The sequence below is a fragment of the Bos taurus genome, chromosome 22 (assembly GCF_002263795.3).
Source record: "Bos taurus isolate L1 Dominette 01449 registration number 42190680 breed Hereford chromosome 22, ARS-UCD2.0, whole genome shotgun sequence".
Classification (NCBI taxonomy): Eukaryota; Metazoa; Chordata; class Mammalia; order Artiodactyla; family Bovidae; genus Bos; species Bos taurus.
Genome location: NC_037349.1, coordinates 12,111,125 through 12,129,270, shown reverse-complemented (window position 1 = coordinate 12,129,270; position 18,146 = coordinate 12,111,125). Strand labels below are relative to the sequence as shown.

The following is an 18,146-nucleotide window of genomic DNA, read 5'->3' as shown; positions in this document are numbered from 1 at the left end:
ATCTTTTGCTCCTTTCTCTCAGGCTTGAGGGCCCAGCGTCAAACACGAATGCCAGACTCCCAGAAGTTGAGCGGTGGAATCTGTATCTCCCGCCACATTAGACACAGCAAACAGATGCTCTGCCTTACTCATCACCTTTGAAAACACCTCACTGAGTTATAAACCTGCCCTGTTGAGAGTGAAAGAGAAAGGTAGCCACTGCCATGAACTCTTGATTGGGGACATAAAGGACCCAGAGGAGGGTAGGATCATCTGTGTCCCTCGATCCTTTGTGTGACTCTTACAGGCAGAACTTGCATCTTTTATCCTTCTTTTTCCTCAGTATTTAGAACAGCAAGGCCTGGCATGTCCTCAGTAGATATTTGTGCAATAAATGAATAAACATATTTCATATGATGAAAGTGATTGTGGCCTAAATAAACAAATGAACCATTTAATTGAGTTTCTACTTTCACACGACCCTGGGCTGGGCTGCCCCCCGGCCCCATCCCAGCCGTAAGGACCTCCCAGTTCAGCACAGGTTCAGGCATGGCCCCTCAGACACCCCCAGGCCCAGGCCCCATGTCTTGTCCAGCCACCAGAGAGGGTGGGATAAGGACAGGGACCATGATATCACCTGTAGGGAGGAAGATGCCTTGGAGGAGGTGAGAGTGAGCGAGACCAGTGGTGGAGAGGAGGAAGGGCAGGATGGAAAGGCTGCCTGAAAAGGGACCCGGCTTCTCTCACTTCCCAGGAAAGAATTCTTTTCCAAAGGAGCAGCAAGTGGCTTTCCCAGCAGAGCGGTTTCCCTGCCAGGGCTGGAGCCAAATGCGCTTCCTTTACCAGTGGAACATCACTCACCCCCAGGCCCTTCTCCCCACAGGCTGTGTTCACCACTGTCCCTGTTGCAGAGTGAACAGCTCCAGGTTTCCCTGGGCCACAGGCTGGCAGGTACGCAAGGCCTGCTTTCGCATCGTGGAGCACAGCTGGTTTGAAAGTTTCATTGTCTTCATGATCCTGCTCAGCAGTGGAGCGCTGGTAAGGGAGCATGGGGTCCCTACCCCAGAGTCCTCCAGGTGTGTGATCTCCCACCATCCAGAGGCCCTGGGGCTGAAACGCTGGGCTCCTTTGACTCCTGGGCTGGAAGTCCCCAACCTGTGACTGAAGGGCGATCTGCAGCCCAGCATGAGGGCTCCTCTTAGCAGGAGTGCATGATCTGTGCTTGAGGCGCCCAGGTCCTGGCCTGCTACACCTGACTGTGTGGATTTCAAGCCGTGAGTGTGGAGATCCCCTTTATAGACAGGGAAACCGACACTCAAAGGCTTCATGGGACTTGTCCAAGGCTACCCAGCTTTTCAGTCATAAAACCTAACTTTGCCCTCATTTGATCCAAAGTCCCTGATTTTTCACCTTCTGGCCTCCCAAACACACCGCCTTTTCTGAGGGCCCAGAACCAGGAGGACCACCCTTCCCTGCACTATCAGGTCACTTGCAAATAACCTGCTGTCATTCATTCAATGCTTACGGAAAATCATCACAACAGCACCTCTCAAAATTTAATCGCCCAGGGAGCTTCTTAAGATGCAGGTTCTGATTCAGTAGATCTGGGGTGAGACCTGAGAATTTGCATTTCCAGCAAGCTCCCACATGGTGCTGGTGCTGGTCCACAGGCCACAGTTTGAATAACGAGGCCTTACAGTCAGAGAGATTCTGAGTTGAGACACCTCCTAAACTGGTTCAGTGGTAAAGAATATGCCTGCCAATGCAGGAGATGCAGGTTCGATCCGTGGGTCAGGAAGATCCCCTGGAGGAGGAAATGGCACTCCAGTATTCTTGCCTGGAGAATTCCATGGACTGAGGAGCCTGGCAGGTTGCAAACAGTCCACAGATGTGCGAAGAGTTGAAAGCAACTGAACACACACTCATCCTAAGCCTCTTGCTGAATGCCCAGCTTTGTAGCACACGGAAGGATGTTTCCCTCTGCACCATGCCTTAGGCTCACCATGCAATCTCAACTCATCTTCCCAGTGAACCAAGGTAGACATGGACACAGGAAGGGATTTGTCATCCTCAGGGGTCCACATTTATGGATGAGGACATCACAGCCCCGAAAGCCCCCAGCTCGTTAGTTAAACGGAGTACTCACGCCCCAGCCTCTTGACTCATAGCCCCAGTGGTTCCACTTGTCTTACTCCCCAGGTGTCATTTACTCCCTGAAAGCAATATGCTGACCATCTGGGCATGCACTCCAAAGCCACATTTCCCAGGAAGGGAGGCCAAACTGCTGAGGGTGTTGTCTCAGCATTCAGGAGGAGCCAAAGAAGGTGAGAGGGTCTGATGGGAGGAAAGCTAAGCCAGCAAGGGCCCAGAGCTGAGGGAGGAGAGTCTCGTGCAGCAGGCTGGCCTGCCATCTTGGCTGAGTGGAGAGGGGCTGGCAGCATCTGGTGGTGCCCACTGCCCCAGCACAGGGTGGTGAGGTCTCTCTCAAATAGCAGTCTCAGCCTAGTGCTAAGTGCAGAGGCCACGCTGCAGGGCAAGGGGAGGCTGGGCAGCGTGTTCACCACACATACCCTTCCCTCTATCCTGAAAAAGATAACCTTATTCATTTGATGTGACTGTAACCACATTTGGTAGGGACTAGGTGCTTTCTTCATCATCTCCTTCTCTTCTCTCTCTACTCCCCTTCTCCACACACCCGAGCTGCTCCCCCGCCCTCCCTCCAGGCAGGGAGCACACATCCCACACCAGCTGCTGAACCCGCCCCAGCTTTGCTCTCCCATCCCCCTCTCCTTCCCCAAGGGACTGAACTGGCTGGCACCAAATTTAGTCTTCCTTATGCTTTTACTTTGAGTACATTAAAAAAAAAAAAAATAGCATGAGTTTTTATCTGACAAAGTGCAAAAAAAATACTTGGAAATTATGGGAAAATGCAAAGAAAAATAACACCCATTTTTCTATCACTCGGAGAGAATCTCACTTTGAAAACATTTTGGTGCACTTCCTTCCCATCTTTTTTATGGATGTAATACATAAGTATTACAAAATGGAAATCACACTTGTGCATTTCATAATTTCTCAGTAAATTTTCTTGGTAATTTGGTCTTCCTGTCTTATTGACTGGCTGCAGTAGCTAAGCCCCACACTCACTCCTGATAGCATTGAATCTGCCTACAATGCTGGAGACACAGGAGACCTGGATTCGACCCCTGGGTTGGGAAGATGCCCTGAAGGAGGGCATGGCAACCCACTCCAGTATTCTTGCCTGGAGAATCCCAAAGATAGAGAAGCCTGGTGGGCTACAGTCCATGGGGTCACAAAAGAGTCGAACATGACTGAGCAACTGAGAACACACACACATCCTTATGTGCACTCCTTTGGAGGTGTCGGTTTTTTCCTGTCTTAGATCCAGCCTTAGAAGCAGAACTGGAAGCAGGAATTCTTGTGCAATTTGTGGAGGGCACCCTCTGGGCTTCCCTGGTAGCTCAGTTGGTAAAGAATCCGCCTGCAGTGCAGGAGACCCCAGTTCAATTCCTGAATTGGGAAGATCCACTGGAGAAGCAATAGGCTACCCCCTCCAGTATTCTGGCCTGGAGAATTCCATGGACTGTATAGTCCCTGGGGTCACAAAGAGTCAGACACGACTGAGTGACTCACTTTCCTCTGGGCTGGAGCACGTGAAGGAAGTAGGACAGAACAGGGAAAGGGGCTGGGAAAAGATGTGGTTCCCATGAAGCCCAGCCTCACCCTGATCCCATGGGCGCTCTGAAGCATAAAGGCCATCGCAGGACTGTTCCACCTTGAAGCAAGGGGTCAGTCAGACACTGGCTGCAGCTGCCCCCAGAGGGGTGATACAGTCTCCTGAGGTGGAGTCCCTTCCCTTCAGCCCAGGGACGTGTTCTCAGGCAACAGGCATCACCAGCTGTTAGCAACCAACATTCACAGTAGCTGGAGATGGTCACACTGGTCCCTTCAACAGGATCTGAGTGGGAACCAACAATAGGTAGTGTCCTTAGGATACATTCTCGAAGGCAGAATTGCTGCATTTCTAAAACATTTGAGTCATATTCCCAAGTTAGGGGTCCAAAAAAACTCCACTAGTTTTTACTCCGCCCAGCTGTGTGTGAAAGGAGCTGCTTCCCCACAGCCAAACTGACTGGGGGTTCCCCTCACCCCATCCACCGCCCACCCCATGCCTCTTCCTCTTCATCAACCTGATGAAAGAGAAATGGCATCTTTTTCTTCATTTGGATTTCCTTGATTACTGGTGAAATGCAGCGTTCTTTTCCAGAGTTCATTGGTGAACCTTACTTTCATTTTCATGAACATCCTTTGTTGCTTTTATTTTTAAACCAAGTCACTGTTAAAAAATCCCTTTGGTTCACTTCCAAAATCCAATTCGAGAAGGATTCCTTTCTCACTTGTGTTCGGCTTCCCTGCAAAGTATAAGCAGAACTGTGTGTCCCCGCTGGCTCCAGGGAAGTCCTGGTTTGGATCTCGCAGGGCCTCCTCCACTAGCTCACGCTACCTCCCCAGAGCAGAGAAAACAAAATGATGCAGGTGAGCTGGTTCCCAAAGCTCCCCAGGGGCTGTGGCCAGGGCTGGCTAGATCCTTTCCTCTCCTCGGGCCCCACTGCTGTGGGTCTCGGCCACCTGTCAACTTGCTTCCTTCTTTCCAGGTCTTTGAAGATGTTTACCTTGACCAGAAGCCCACGGTAAAGGCCTTGCTGGAGTACACCGACAGGGTGTTCACGTTCATCTTTGTGTTTGAGATGCTGCTCAAATGGGTGGCCTACGGCTTTAAGAGTTACTTCACCAATGCCTGGTGCTGGCTGGACTTCCTGATCGTGAACGTGAGTGAACAGTGGGCACTTGTGGAGCTGGGGGTCCTTTCCTCTGGCTGATGGCTGTAGCTAGTGCAAAGAAAGTTTAGCAAGGGATCTGAGAATAGCCCTGCATCCCTGTGATCCAGGTAAGATCTAAACAGTACATGATTCCAACACAACAGTAACCTTCGAGTGAGTCTTTAGGTCCTTGGTCTCCATCCAGAAAGACCACTTTCTACTCTCTGTATTTTACATTCAAAGCAAGATAGACATGACCTTGAGTCCACTGGCAGGGCTTCCGGACCTCAGGATGCTAAAGACTGCCTGGCACAGAGAACCTGCCCTCCCTCTGACTCAGTGATCTCCAGCCCTTGCTGTGCTTTAGAATCACTTGGGGAGCTCGTAAGAATACAGTGAACAAACACTCCTCTTCCCAGAGATTCATATCTTACTGGCCCTAGATGGAGTCCAGGCATCAGTGTCCTGTAAAAGTTTCTGGGCATGTCCAATGTGCGGACAGGATAGAGAACCACCGAGCGTGCCCCACTGGCATTTCCCCAGCGGCACTAAGAGTGAGAGAGGCCCCACTGGAGAGGTGATGCCTGGAGCTTGTGTGTTCAGATGGACTTGTGGCCACTGGCCCTGCCTTAGGGGATTTACCAAGGGCCTCCCACTCATTAAACTTGAGATTTCTCAAAGCTCTGGGGAGACCATACTCAATAAAGTCTCCTAATAGTCCTTTTAGCCCCCAGAGCCCAGAGAGAGTGCCTCCTCTTCTTGACCATACAGTCCTCCCTCTGTCCAGGCTCTTGCAGTCTTGGCTTTTCAGGATGGCTGCCTGGGCTGTTTGTTCACTGCTGCATGTCTGAGGGTCCCTGCAGGCAGGGGAGGCACGGGCTAAGTCTTTCTCTGCTTCCCGCACTCCCACAGCCATCGGTGCCAAGGTCTGCACATCAGAGGTGTTAGGAAATGTGTCTGTATTTGGTGCTTGCCTCCTGAAGCTGGATGGAGTCCAGTTCAGAACATTCTGTCCAGCCTCCTGTGTTGGCAGGTCCCCCACAGCAGGCCTGGGCACCCAATTCTCTTCTTTCCTGATACCAATGCACTAGCAGCATCAGGCCACTGTATCACAGGGATTAGCTGTGAGGCCTGAAATCTGAGTCACAGGTGATAATTTTGTAGGTTATCAAATAATTATTCATAGATGAAGGATAAATGTTTAATTCCAGCCACCCACCCTCGTGAGGGGCAGTCACTCCTAAGCAGGTCTCACTAATTTCAGTCCTAATCACCTGAAATGGTCACCCACTCATCCACCCATTTTCCTACTATTTCTCCTTCTGACAACCCATCCCTTCTTCCGTTTATCCGACCGTTCACCCTTCCCTTCTTCCTTCCTTCCAAACATCCATTCATGTTTACGTCTCCTATTTATCCTCTGTCAGTCCCCCCCCTCCCTTCATCCATCCTCATTCTTCTTCCTCTCGTCCCTTCTGTCCCTCTGTTCACCCTAACTTTCTATCCATCCATCAATTGATTCTTAACCCTTCTCTTTCTATCCTTTGATTTCTCTTTCTATCAAACTGTCCAGTCATCTAACTTTCTATTCATTCATTCAAGCATCTTCCATCCAAGTATCCTTCTACTCATTCATTTCTATCTTTCTATTCTTCCTTTAATCTTCCTTATCCACCTGTCCTTCCTTTCTTCCACCCATCTGTCCATTCATCCCCTTTTCTTCCACTCATCCATCCTGTCAACCTTCCATGCATCCTCTCTTCTCTTCCATTCCTCTCTCCATCTATCTTTTCATTCATCCATCAGTCATTTTATCCAGCCAGCCATCCTTCCCCAGTCCATCCACCCCATTTATCCACTATGTCAATTCTTCTTTGCCTTCTTTCTTCCATCCTCTCTTTCAATTCTATCATATCCATCCTTGTATCATTTAATCCATTCTTCTATCCAATCACCCTTCAACTTTCTATCAATATATCTTCCTTCTTTCTTTCCTTTCTTCCATCCACTCATCCCAACATACTTCTGTCTTTCTTTCAATTTGTCAAAATGCTTATTTATAACTACAGAATATAAGATTGTCTTATGAAGTGCTCTGGCAGAGATAGAAGCCGAGAAATAAAAATTCCCTCTCTCCAGAAGTTTATACTTTAATCCTCCAGCAGATAGGACACACAGAGAGAAATAAACATATGATGATTGAGGATGCTGTGAGCACTGCTGGAAGCAATTAGTGTCTTAGGGACATAGAGACATAAACCTGCATCCACTCTGGGGGTGGCGTAGCTGGGAAGGCTTCATATAGAAGTTGGCATTAGATACAGAACTTAAAATGAGTGGGAGCAACAAGGTACAAAAAGGGGTGGAGTGGCCAATTTAATTAAAAGGTGACCCTGGGCAGAGGCACAGACACAGGTACATTTAGGGAATGATTTGATTTGGGTAGGGTATATGGATGGTATATGACTGGTAAAGCAGGCTGTGGCCATATTAAATAGGCTAAGGAGTCTGGAGCTTGTCCTGAGATGATAAAGCATCAGGGAAGGTTGGGAGTAAGGGAGAAACATGATCATAATCAAATTTGCAGTGGAGAATGGATGGGATGGATGCAGCAATGGGGCCTAGAGATCAGTCGGGAGGCTTGTGGCCTGAGCTGTAGGAATGGAGTTGGACTTGAGCAGGAGGGCTTTGATGGAGAGGCCCCAGCTACTGATTGCCCCAACTGCAGATTTTGCAGCCCTCCTGGGGACTGAGCAAAAGACTGAACAGGGTCCAGGATGGAACTGGCCCCAGACCTCCTGCTGTCAGTCAGCCAGGCAGCTGGGTGCCACCTGGTGACGTCTGGAGAGTTGCCTGGATGAAGGAAGGGGGTCCTTCCCATTCCATTTTTTTTGTCCTAGTGGAATAAGCTACAGTTCAGAGAACAGGCATTATTTGGGGCTCTAGCACCCAAGTGTAAACCCTTTCTTTTCTGACACACCCACCCAGCTATCAAGACAGACTGAGCCTGAATTCAGCCCACCAGTCATGGTGCCGTTGGGGTCTCCCAGGACTGGGTCACAGTCTCTGGCAAGCTCATGCCAAGGCATAAGGTATCTCTCTGGAACCTTCAAAGTTCCTGGGAAGCATGACCATTTTTCCATGTCAGTTTGTGTCACTTGCAGTCCTTGGTCCAACACTTCAAAAATGCAAAACCGACTGACCAGCAGGGACTCACAACTCAAGTCACCGTGCCTCAGCTGCCTGTCAAGGCTGAGTCTCCTGACCCCATGCCGGTCATCCTCCTGCAAAATTGCAGAGCTGTGAGGGCCTCAGAGTTCTATTAGCCTGACTCCTCACTTTACAAAGGGTAACAACTTTTGTAAACCTGGACTAGCAAGGCACTGACTGAAGGTTGCAAAAAAATCAGTGTTGAAAGGGAACTAGACCCCACCCAGCTTCTCCAGTGGCTCAGTGGTGAAAAATCTGCCTGCCAATGCAGGAGACACAGGAAAATTCCCTAGGTCAGGAGGATCCCCTGGAGAAGGAAATGGCAACCCACTCCAGTATTCTTTCCTGGGAAATCCCATGGACAGAGGAGCTGTCAGGCTACAGTCCATGGGGTCAGACGCAACCGAGCGACTACAAAACAGATCTCACCCAGCCCAGGACTCTTTCCTTCCCTCTTTTCTGAGCACATACAATTGAGAATCACTTTATATTCCTCAAGATGGACTTTCAGCGTCACCCCCATGAAGGGCCAGCATCTCTATCCAAGTCTCTGAAAGTCAATCAAATGTTAAAGGCTGTTGGGACCTGGCTGATGCCCCTAGAGGGGAAAGGGAAGGCTGATTTACTCCACCAGGAGCTTGACTGCCTACAACCAGGGGGTGGCAATGTGAGAGACTGAGATTTTCTTCAACAGTAGTTCAGATTAATGTTGAATGAAAGCTTTAATGAAAGTGAAGAGATTGGACTCTTGCTTTACTTCTCATTAGAGTTCAGAATAAGGTGGAAGCCAGGATGATGGCTCCTACAGAGTAGGGAGTGGGAGGGATTTCCTGTCTTCTTCCACCAGGGCCAACTGAGGAAATTTAGGGTGATGCTTTTGCTCTCTGCCTGCTCTCTTGTCAGATCTCATTGACAAGCCTCATAGCAAAGATCCTGCAGTATTCTGATATGGCATCCATCAAAGCCCTTCGGACCCTCCGTGCCCTGCGGCCACTGCGGGCTCTGTCTCGATTTGAAGGCATGCGGGTAAGACTTACCTCCTAACTGCTCTGGTCTGCAGCATTTGGTTTCCACGCCACCTTCATGCTCTGTGTACCACTGACCCTGAGCGCTGGGCCCCGCCCCCAAAGAGCCCCACTTTCTGCTGTCACACTGGTGGTCCTGCAGTGTCCCAACTCTCCTGGTTCTCCTTCAAGTCCCTCTGTAAGCGCTCTTCGCTTCTCACATCCAACAGGACCCAGACCTCACTCTCTCTTGCTCTCAGTGAGGTGACCCTGCTTCACGCCTTTTGTCCTTATTGTAAAAATCTTCACAACATCCCAAGCTCTTCATCTTTCCATGACAAATAAGCCTTGCCTCTGACATTCCTTTTAAATGCAGTGACAGACAGCAGCTTGGCCACCACCCACCCGCAGGGATCGTTTCTCCAACCCGGCGCAATCATTTGTCCTCTGGATTCTCTCCTTTGATCCATCCCTCTCCTCATCCATGGCTTCAGCCTCCACCTTGCCCTCCCTGTCTTCCTCAGAAGGGAATGCTCACAAGCCTGGCCCTTGTCTCACAGGGGGACAAGGGACTGCACATTTCCACCCCCCTTCCTCATAACCATGAAAGTCTCCTGGTACAGAAAGCAAGGTTTCTTTCTTCCTCCACCATTGCCTCAAAAAATACACAGTACTTTCAAAACAAGTGTGGGCTTTTAAAATTAACTTGTATCTTTTCAAACACTAGGAACTTATGATTGAAATATTTTGATATTTATCTTATCTCCAGGTTGCTGATTTACAAATCAGCAAGTTTGTGAATATGAATTTGGGTTCTCACTGATTATTGACCAAAGTACACTATATATTTTATAAAAATATACTTTATAAAATAAAGTTCTGGAAGTCTGTGTGTGCAAGTACAAAACACACTTGCACTGCCAACTGAGCATGTATGCACTTATAAATGTGTCCTCAATTTTGAGGAAAGACAGTGGGCCCTGCTCTGAATGACCTTGAGAGAGAAGGTATAAACCCATCTTCAGCTGCCCAGTGCCTCTGTCTTCTGAGTCTGAATTTTGGCTCTGATTAACCCACTTCTCTTCCTTCCAAAGGCCACTGGCTTGTGACGCAACCTGAATAAATGTAGAAAGAATTGGAATTTAGCAAGAAAAGTGGAACATTGGTGGGGCTCCAGGTCTTTTTGCCTTTCTCCCCAGGTGGTGGTAGATGCCCTAGTGGGTGCCATCCCATCCATCATGAATGTCCTACTCGTCTGCCTCATCTTCTGGCTCATCTTCAGCATCATGGGCGTGAACTTCTTCGCAGGGAAGTTTCAGAAATGCATCAACAAGACCAATGAAGGCTTTCTTCTTGTGCCGTGGTCTACTGTGAATAACATGTCTGACTGTGAACGTCAAAACCACACTGGAAGCTTATTTTGGGTCAATGTGAAGGTCAACTTTGATAATGTTGCAATGGGCTACCTCGCGCTTCTGCAGGTGGTGAGTCCTGAGATCAACCTTTTCTCTTCCTTTGGCTGCTCAATAATGTGGACAGTCTGGGGCCTCCCAGAAGATGCTATGTGGAGACTCTGCAAGGGATAGCACTCAATGTGAACTGAGATTGTTCCCTATTCCTACAGAGGACACTGTGAGGCTAGAGGAGCTTATCAGTGAGTGCGACTTCATAGTGGTGCAATTGGACCAATGTGGGCTAACAGAATAAAGGGATGGGCTTGCCATGGGACTGTATTGGGTGATAATTTAGAATTCACTACTTTCACAAAATAGACCTGATTTAGTCACATAGACTAAACAGTCTTCTACTGCAAATCATCTCCTAGAGGGTAACGAACTATGTTCCAGGTCTGTTGTAATGACAAGTAATGTTGGCTTGTGAATGTCATTAACATTCACACTTCCATTCATTCATTCATTCATCCCTTGCCTTCATCCACTTGTCATTCAGTGCTGCTGCGATTACTTAATGTTTGTCACGCAGTTACCCACAACTTTCTGCACGCCACCATTTGTTCACAGATTTGTTCCACAACTAGTCCCTAAGTAGCTATGGCATGCTAGGCTCTGAAATCAGAGACGTGTCAGAACTGGCTCCGGGGAGTGGCGGGCGGGGAATGCTCTATGAGAAAAACAGACAAATAAGTGAATCAAAATAGAGGCCGATGGAGATGACTGGGCGGACACTGAGTGGCCTCTGCTCCTTGTTTCCAGGCAACCTTTAAAGGCTGGATGGACATCATGTATGCGGCTGTCGATTCCCGGGATGTGAGTCTCAGCCTGCAGCCCCTCCTGCCTCTCCCTCTGTGCATCCCACCCACACTAGTCTATTTGAAATGGACTGAAAGCGGCCTTGGTGCTGAGAGAGGCGATCACCCAGCAGTCTGGCACCATCCCACAACCCGGAACAGCGGCCAGCAGGCCCTCTGTTGGATGTTTAAACCGACCTAGTCTTCTAGGCTTCTCAAGTTCTTCCTCTGTTCACCATTGAGGAAATTATCAGAGAACCCCTAAAAGACTGTGTGTGAGGGTACTCCCTGGGCAGAGGTGGGGCCAAGGGCAGTATAGCTAGAACAATGGAATTTCAGACGCCATCATGGCAGCTGATGGGCGGAGATGGGTGCTGTTGGGGAAAGACCCTTTCCTGCTGGGGCAAAAGACACTACTGACAGTCCGTCCCATGTCCTCTCGGCCCCCTCTGAGTTCACCCTCATGCTCTGTTGCTGGTTGTATCTGAGATTTGATTTTCTTCAGTGCCTCAGAGTTTGCTCAGCAGCTCCTCCTGCAAGCGCAGAGGACCACAAGTCCACAGGGGTGACCCTCACACGTCAGCTGTGGGAGTCTGTAGACACATGCCCTTGCCTCCTTGTCCCTTCGAGGCACGATTCTGAGCTGTGTTCTGCGGTCCTTAGAGGATGACGCGCCACTTGCCTGTGATGATGGCGCGGCCTTTATCCTGTTGCTGCTTCCCCTCCCCGCCCTCATTTCTGCTTCCTGGGATCACCTCCCAATAAGCCCCCTGCACCCAGGTCCTTGTCTTGGGGCTCAGGGTTCTTTGGGGTTACCACAAGCTAAGACGCCCCCTTGTTCCCATGCCACCACTTGTCTGCTCACAGGTGAACCTGCAGCCCAAGTGGGAGGACAACGTGTACATGTACTTTTACTTTGTCATCTTCATCATTTTTGGCGGCTTCTTCACACTCAATCTCTTTGTTGGCGTCATCATTGACAACTTCAACCAACAGAAAAAAAAGATAAGTGGGGCTCGAGTGTTTCTGCGGTAGTGGCACATCTTAGACTTCCCATCTGTCCCCTGGCCTCAGGACTGAGGCACCACTAGTCACAGCCCCCATGCCTGACCAGGAGCCCAGTCTTGGCCTTTAGCACCAACACTGCCCCTGGCCCACTGATGTCAGCCTTCATCCCTGTCTGGAGTCGGGCCCAGAAAGGGCTGAAGGCTGCCACTGGGGGCAATAACAGTGGTGTGTATTATCCTGTCTCTCTGCACTTAGGGGGCCAGGACATCTTCATGACAGAGGAGCAGAAGAAATACTACAACGCCATGAAGAAGCTGGGCTCCAAGAAGCCCCAGAAGCCCATCCCACGGCCCCTGGTGAGCCCCAAATCCCCCCACCCCCTCTAGCAGGGCATGTCACTCCAACCTGACAGCCCATGCCTGTGCTGGTAGGGGTCTGACCAGAATTCTCTGTGGAGGAGGACATCTAGTTGAGTTTGGGGATGAGCTAATGAGAGTTTCCAGGCCCCAGGAAAAAACGTCTGCAAGAAGCAACTCTGGTCTTCTGGAGTGAACATACTCCTGTAGATGTTCCAAATAGACCCGTGTAGGGAAGTAGTGAATTGCCCAACAGGGTTAGGGTTCCAGCACCAGATCAGAAACAGATTAGGCTAAATGATATTAAGGATGGTTCGAGACCTGAGATTAAACATTTGTGATTATGAGTCATGATGTAGGTTGCAATGTATCTCCAGGCTCACCACCACATTCCACCCTATGCTTACAGGTAGACAGAGAGAAAATGGCCAAACCCAGCCCAGCTGGGATCCTGGGCCCAGTCATGGTCATGGTCAGGTGACACAATAGGAACCAAAAATTATCCCACTTTAGTGTTTAAAGACTGACCAAAGCTTAGCGCCATACCCCTCTTTGATTCTTTTGTTCACTAAAAGCCATGGCTCAAGCCCATTAGCCCTTCCTCACACAAGGGCAAAGCCTAAGGACCTTCAGCAAAGGTACAGGCCTTTTCCTAAATGAATCAGGGAAACAAACATTCTGTTGGTCAAGGGATTAGGATTTCTAAATCAAGGCATGGGGTTTGCATAAGTTACTAAAAACTTCATGAGCACAAAGTCTTAAAAACATTTACAGGAGGGGAAAATGCTGTGACCTGTCACACACTTTACTTGGAAACTGTGATCACAAATGTATCACTACTCTCAGTTCTGATAAGAGGTGTTACAGTAGGGAGTGAGAGGACGTTCAGATCTCTGTAGGGGCAGAGGTTTCCTTCCAAATCCAGTGTAAGATCAAGATAACTGGGGTTGAATTAGCCTGAAGTGAGTCCCTAAGGTTCAGCGAGTATCCCTCCAATGTCCAATGAACAAGTTCAAACTTAGAAGATGTAGATGAAAGGCTGAGCCCAGCCAATCATACTCAAGTAGGGGTTATGGGCGAAGGTTCCTAAGACCTACTGAGAAGCAAGCAGCTGAGTCTTTGCTAGTCTATACTGATGGCTGGACTGGTTTTGAATCCACATTTGAACAGACAGCAAGGTGTTCTCTGCTAGAGGCAACCCTTGGCAAAATCATGACTGCTTGGGGTACCTCTCCCTACATACTTGCTTCATCTCTCTATAACATCTCAGCTTCTCCCCTCTCATCAGTCAATCCCACATGCCAATCACAGCTTTCTCCTCTCAAGGAGGACAATTTCCTTGGGACAGAGTGGGTTCTATTTCCAAAAGGGACCATGGAGAGGGTGCTGTCTGAATACAAAGGTAGGACTCTAGTGTTGAAATTCCAGACAGTGCAATAGGGGTGGAAGTCAGTGGTTGAGTAGGAAGACCTACAACAAAATCATCATGTTTCCTAATTGTGTGCACCATCCCCAAGGTCCTCCAAGGTGAGCACTGGAGGAGGCCTTCCATGTGGGTGAGAAAAGTAAGGCCTCATAGCCCAGCTGAGTTCCTGACATTAGTCATTCCTTTGGATGGGATGGGGGTGTATCATTAACTATCAGCACTAATAGCTCTAGTGGAGGAACGTGACTCTCTCCTTAATATTCTGGTCCAGGCATGGCCAACATTCTTTCCTTTGTTCCGTTCAGCATAGCTGAGGCAGGGTTGGAACATTTAAACAAGACTTTGAGGCTTAGGGATGCCAAAAGGGAAACTGGCAGAGCAGGACCCGAGCAGCAATTGCATCTGGCTGGTCTCCAGGACCCACAAGCCTTGGCCCATCCTAGCTCCTGGCTGGCATCCATATGGCAGGCGACATCTTGGCACCCACTATCCACTGGGACAAAGCTGATCATCTGCCCTCCACAATGTCCAGAGCCAAGAAAGAAGCCCAAGCCCAAAGAGAAATGCCTGCTCCCATCTAAGACTCACCTTCCCAGGTCTGGTCTCCTCCTCATCAGATTACTAGCACTGGAATGGCCACCTTCTTCCCTAAGGGGTCCCAACAGGTGGAGCTGGTCAAGTAAGGTGAGCATTGGTATAGGACTCTGCTCCACAGGTGCACGTGTGCCAGTTCATAGCAGGGCCAAGCTCGGATGACATACAGACCTCCAACACATGCATGTACATAGTACTCCTTGCCTCAGGTGAAGCCCAAGTTCTAAATCTTTTGCTTCATTATAGCAAAGACAAAACCTTCCACAAAACTGGTAAATTTTATTCTGCAACATTCCCTACTATAGAAATCATTAAAAGTAGGTTTCATATACTCCACTTTATAAGAAAATAATAGGCTCCAGAATATCACATCATCAGTCACCCACTTCATCATCTCTGAGAGCACCGAGGGTTGCAAAGAGGTGATCTCTGCCCACAAGCTAAGCCAAGAGCAGCTAGAAAGCTGCATCATTCCCCAGCAGCTGAGTATCGAGGACAAACATGATGTCCAGACTTAGCAGTGTTGCCTGCTCTGTCTCATTAGAAGTCATGAATGGGCCTGTATTTTTTTCACCATTTTCAGTGATGAAATAAAAACTACCAGTGCTCAGCATCCCAGAAAAGACATGAGCCAGCAGCTATGCCTGGAGCCAGGCCCGCTTGGGTCTGATTCTTTGCTCAAACCCTGCAGGGTAGCATCCCATCCCCACTGTGAAGCAGAAAGCAGGAACCAGCCTCTATCACGGCCCTTCTCCCCTCTGCCTGCTTCGCAGCTCCTGGGAGCTCCCTAGCGAGACTCATAACAGGTTCCTTTCTCCCTCACAGCCACTCATGCAGAGCTCTGCACATACTATGCACTCAGGAAGTCCTTCTTGTACAGAAGTAAATGTAAGCAACCTAGTGGAGTGACTTTATAATTCTATTTGAAGTGTAATTCAGTTGTCCATTCATTCAGCTATCTATTGATCATCTAGTGCATGCTAGATACTATGCAGACACTGGGGATAGAGCAGTGAGATGTTCCTGCCCTCACAGAGATGGCAGTCCAGTGACGCAGGAAAACAATTAGCAAAATCACACACATATTAGTTCACAGGCTGGAGAAATTGCCAGGAAAGAAAGAATGGGGTGAAGAGCAAAGGGTACCTAAGACTGAGCCTGGAGGAACTCTAACATCTCAAGGTTGAGTAAAGAAGACTCAAAAAAGAGCAGCCAGAAAGGCAAGAAAAGAATCGGGGAAGTAAGGCCTGCTAGGAACCAAGTAAGGAGCATTTCAAGGTGGAGGATGTGCTAAATGATGTCAAATAAGTGTTTTGGGATTTTGCATCATGGAGGTTATGAGATCTTAACAAGAGACATTTTAGCGACAGGATGGGGACAAAAGCTATGTTGGAGGAGGCTGAGGAGTGCATGGGAAACAATGACTACACATAACTCTTTCAAGAAATTTAACTGTGAAAGTGGGGAGAGAAGTAGTCTGGTAGCTGGAGAGAGACATGTGGTTTAAGATTTTTCTCTAAGGAAAAGCTAGATCATTAGAGATTTAGCTAAGGATCTGAGAGCAAATAGCCAAGAGTGGTCAAGTGTGGCCAAGAGTCTCACTCATCAGTAATAAAGCAGAGGGACCAGGATGTAGGTAAGTGGTAGCAAAGAAGAGGGGGTGAAGGTGGGCTAACTTGATGATGCAGGTGTCAGAGGAGGAGAGGTTTTATGAGACACAGGAGGAGCAAAGGTCTGGGAGTGACCGTGAGGAATTAGAGGGACTTCATCTCTGTCCCCAGCCCTGGGGTCTATGGAGTGGGGAGAATAAGCAGCTGGTGAGTAAGAGGAGAAGTTTGCCGATCAAGGCAGGTGAGTTCCAGAGAGCTCAGAAGTGTCAAAGACGAGGTGAGGGAGGAGAGTAAAGTTGGAATCAAGAACTCACAGAACAGTAAGATGTTAACAGCACAGGAAAGACTAGAGGGCCACACAAGGAAAAAAAATTTTTTAATGCCATAAAAACAGCCCCTATCCAAAATGATATCTTGGTTGTCCAGGCCACTCTGCCTTCCTCTAAGAAAGCAAATAACCAAGACCTGACTCTGTGCCCTGCTTAGACATCTATCCAGGAATAAAAATAGCATTTATAAGAATCAGTTGTACCACTGCACTTGACTTTATATGCATGTGCACTACTCGACTTGACTCTCAAATAATTTTTCAAGAAGTTCTTGAACTCTTGCTCTATGCAGGGCACTGCAGGAACACAAAATTAAATAAGACATGACCCCTCCTCAAAGAGCTCATTTTCTAGTAGAAAAGAGAGGTATACAGGAAACACTAGAACTCTAGACTGACTGTAAAGGCTGTTCAGTTCAGTTCAGTTCAGTTGCTCAGTTGTGTCTGACTCTTTGTGACCCCATGGATTGTCCATCACCAACTCCCGGAGCTTGCTCAAACTCATGTCCATTGAATTGGTGATGCCATTCAAACATCTCATCCTCTGTCATCCCCTTCTTCTCCTGCCTTCAATCTTGCCCAGCATCAGGGTCTTTTCTAATGAATCAGTTCTTCGGATCAGGTGGCCAAAGTATTGGAGTTTCAGCTTCAGCATCCATCCTTCCAATGAATATTCAGGAATATTTGATTTCCTTGTAAAGGCTGGGGGAGCCCAAAGAAGGGATGAAGTGATGTGGTATGGTGTAATTGAAGACTCCCTGAGGGAAGTGGGGATTAAGAGAGAGAGATCACTCAAGGGGATTTAGATGGCCAAGAGAAGGGACTGGAAAGGCACTGTAAGTGGAGGAAAGAGCATAGACAGGGACAAAGTGCCTGGTGATTTTATGGTGCCAGGAATGGCAACCAGGACTTGAGCTGAGGCACTGAGTTAGAATCAACCACAAGTGAGATTTTGGAAGATCAAGACTTGGCTTCTGTCAGGATGTGGAGTGTGAGGGAGATTAAAGAGACAGACTTTAAAAACCCTTCTGTAAAGAACACTGCCTCTCCAGGTGCCTGGTTTATGTTGCCCAAAGGCCTGATGTCCCATCTCTTATTTTCTCAGAATAAGTACCAGGGTTTTGTCTTTGACATCGTGACCAGGCAGACTTTTGACATCGTTATCATGGTCCTCATCTGCCTCAACATGATCACCATGATGGTGGAGACTGATGAGCAGAGTGAAGAAAAGACAAAAGTCCTGAACAAAATCAACCAGTTCTTTGTGGCTGTCTTCACGGGAGAGTGTGTCATGAAGATGTTTGCCTTGAGACATTACTACTTCACCAACGGCTGGAATGTGTTTGACTTCGTCGTCGTGGTCCTCTCCATTGGGAGTAAGTGGACATTGCATGTGGTTGGGTCACCCAGCCTCTGCTTGGGGTCGTTTTGACCGGTCTTTCAAAACCAAAGGGACAGCTAACAAACTTCTAAAAACCTATGTTGTATATTAGAGGAGTCCAGTATTTGCTGCTTTGCAAAAGCAGCGGATTTAAAATGCCC

General features: G+C 48.4%; 1 protein-coding gene across 1 annotated transcript in view; it reads left to right on the top strand.

The window, feature by feature from the left end:
- Positions 1-18,146, top strand: part of SCN10A (sodium voltage-gated channel alpha subunit 10) — a 93,002-nt gene that overhangs the window by 67,354 nt on the left and 7,502 nt on the right. The window contains exons 18-25 of the mRNA XM_059879983.1: positions 863-1,017; positions 4,656-4,829; positions 8,934-9,056; positions 10,234-10,518; positions 11,248-11,301; positions 12,150-12,287; positions 12,542-12,646; positions 17,710-17,980. Coding sequence (XP_059735966.1) covers positions 863-1,017; positions 4,656-4,829; positions 8,934-9,056; positions 10,234-10,518; positions 11,248-11,301; positions 12,150-12,287; positions 12,542-12,646; positions 17,710-17,980 — 1,305 coding nt within the window. The remainder of the gene's footprint in view (positions 1-862; positions 1,018-4,655; positions 4,830-8,933; positions 9,057-10,233; positions 10,519-11,247; positions 11,302-12,149; positions 12,288-12,541; positions 12,647-17,709; positions 17,981-18,146) is intronic.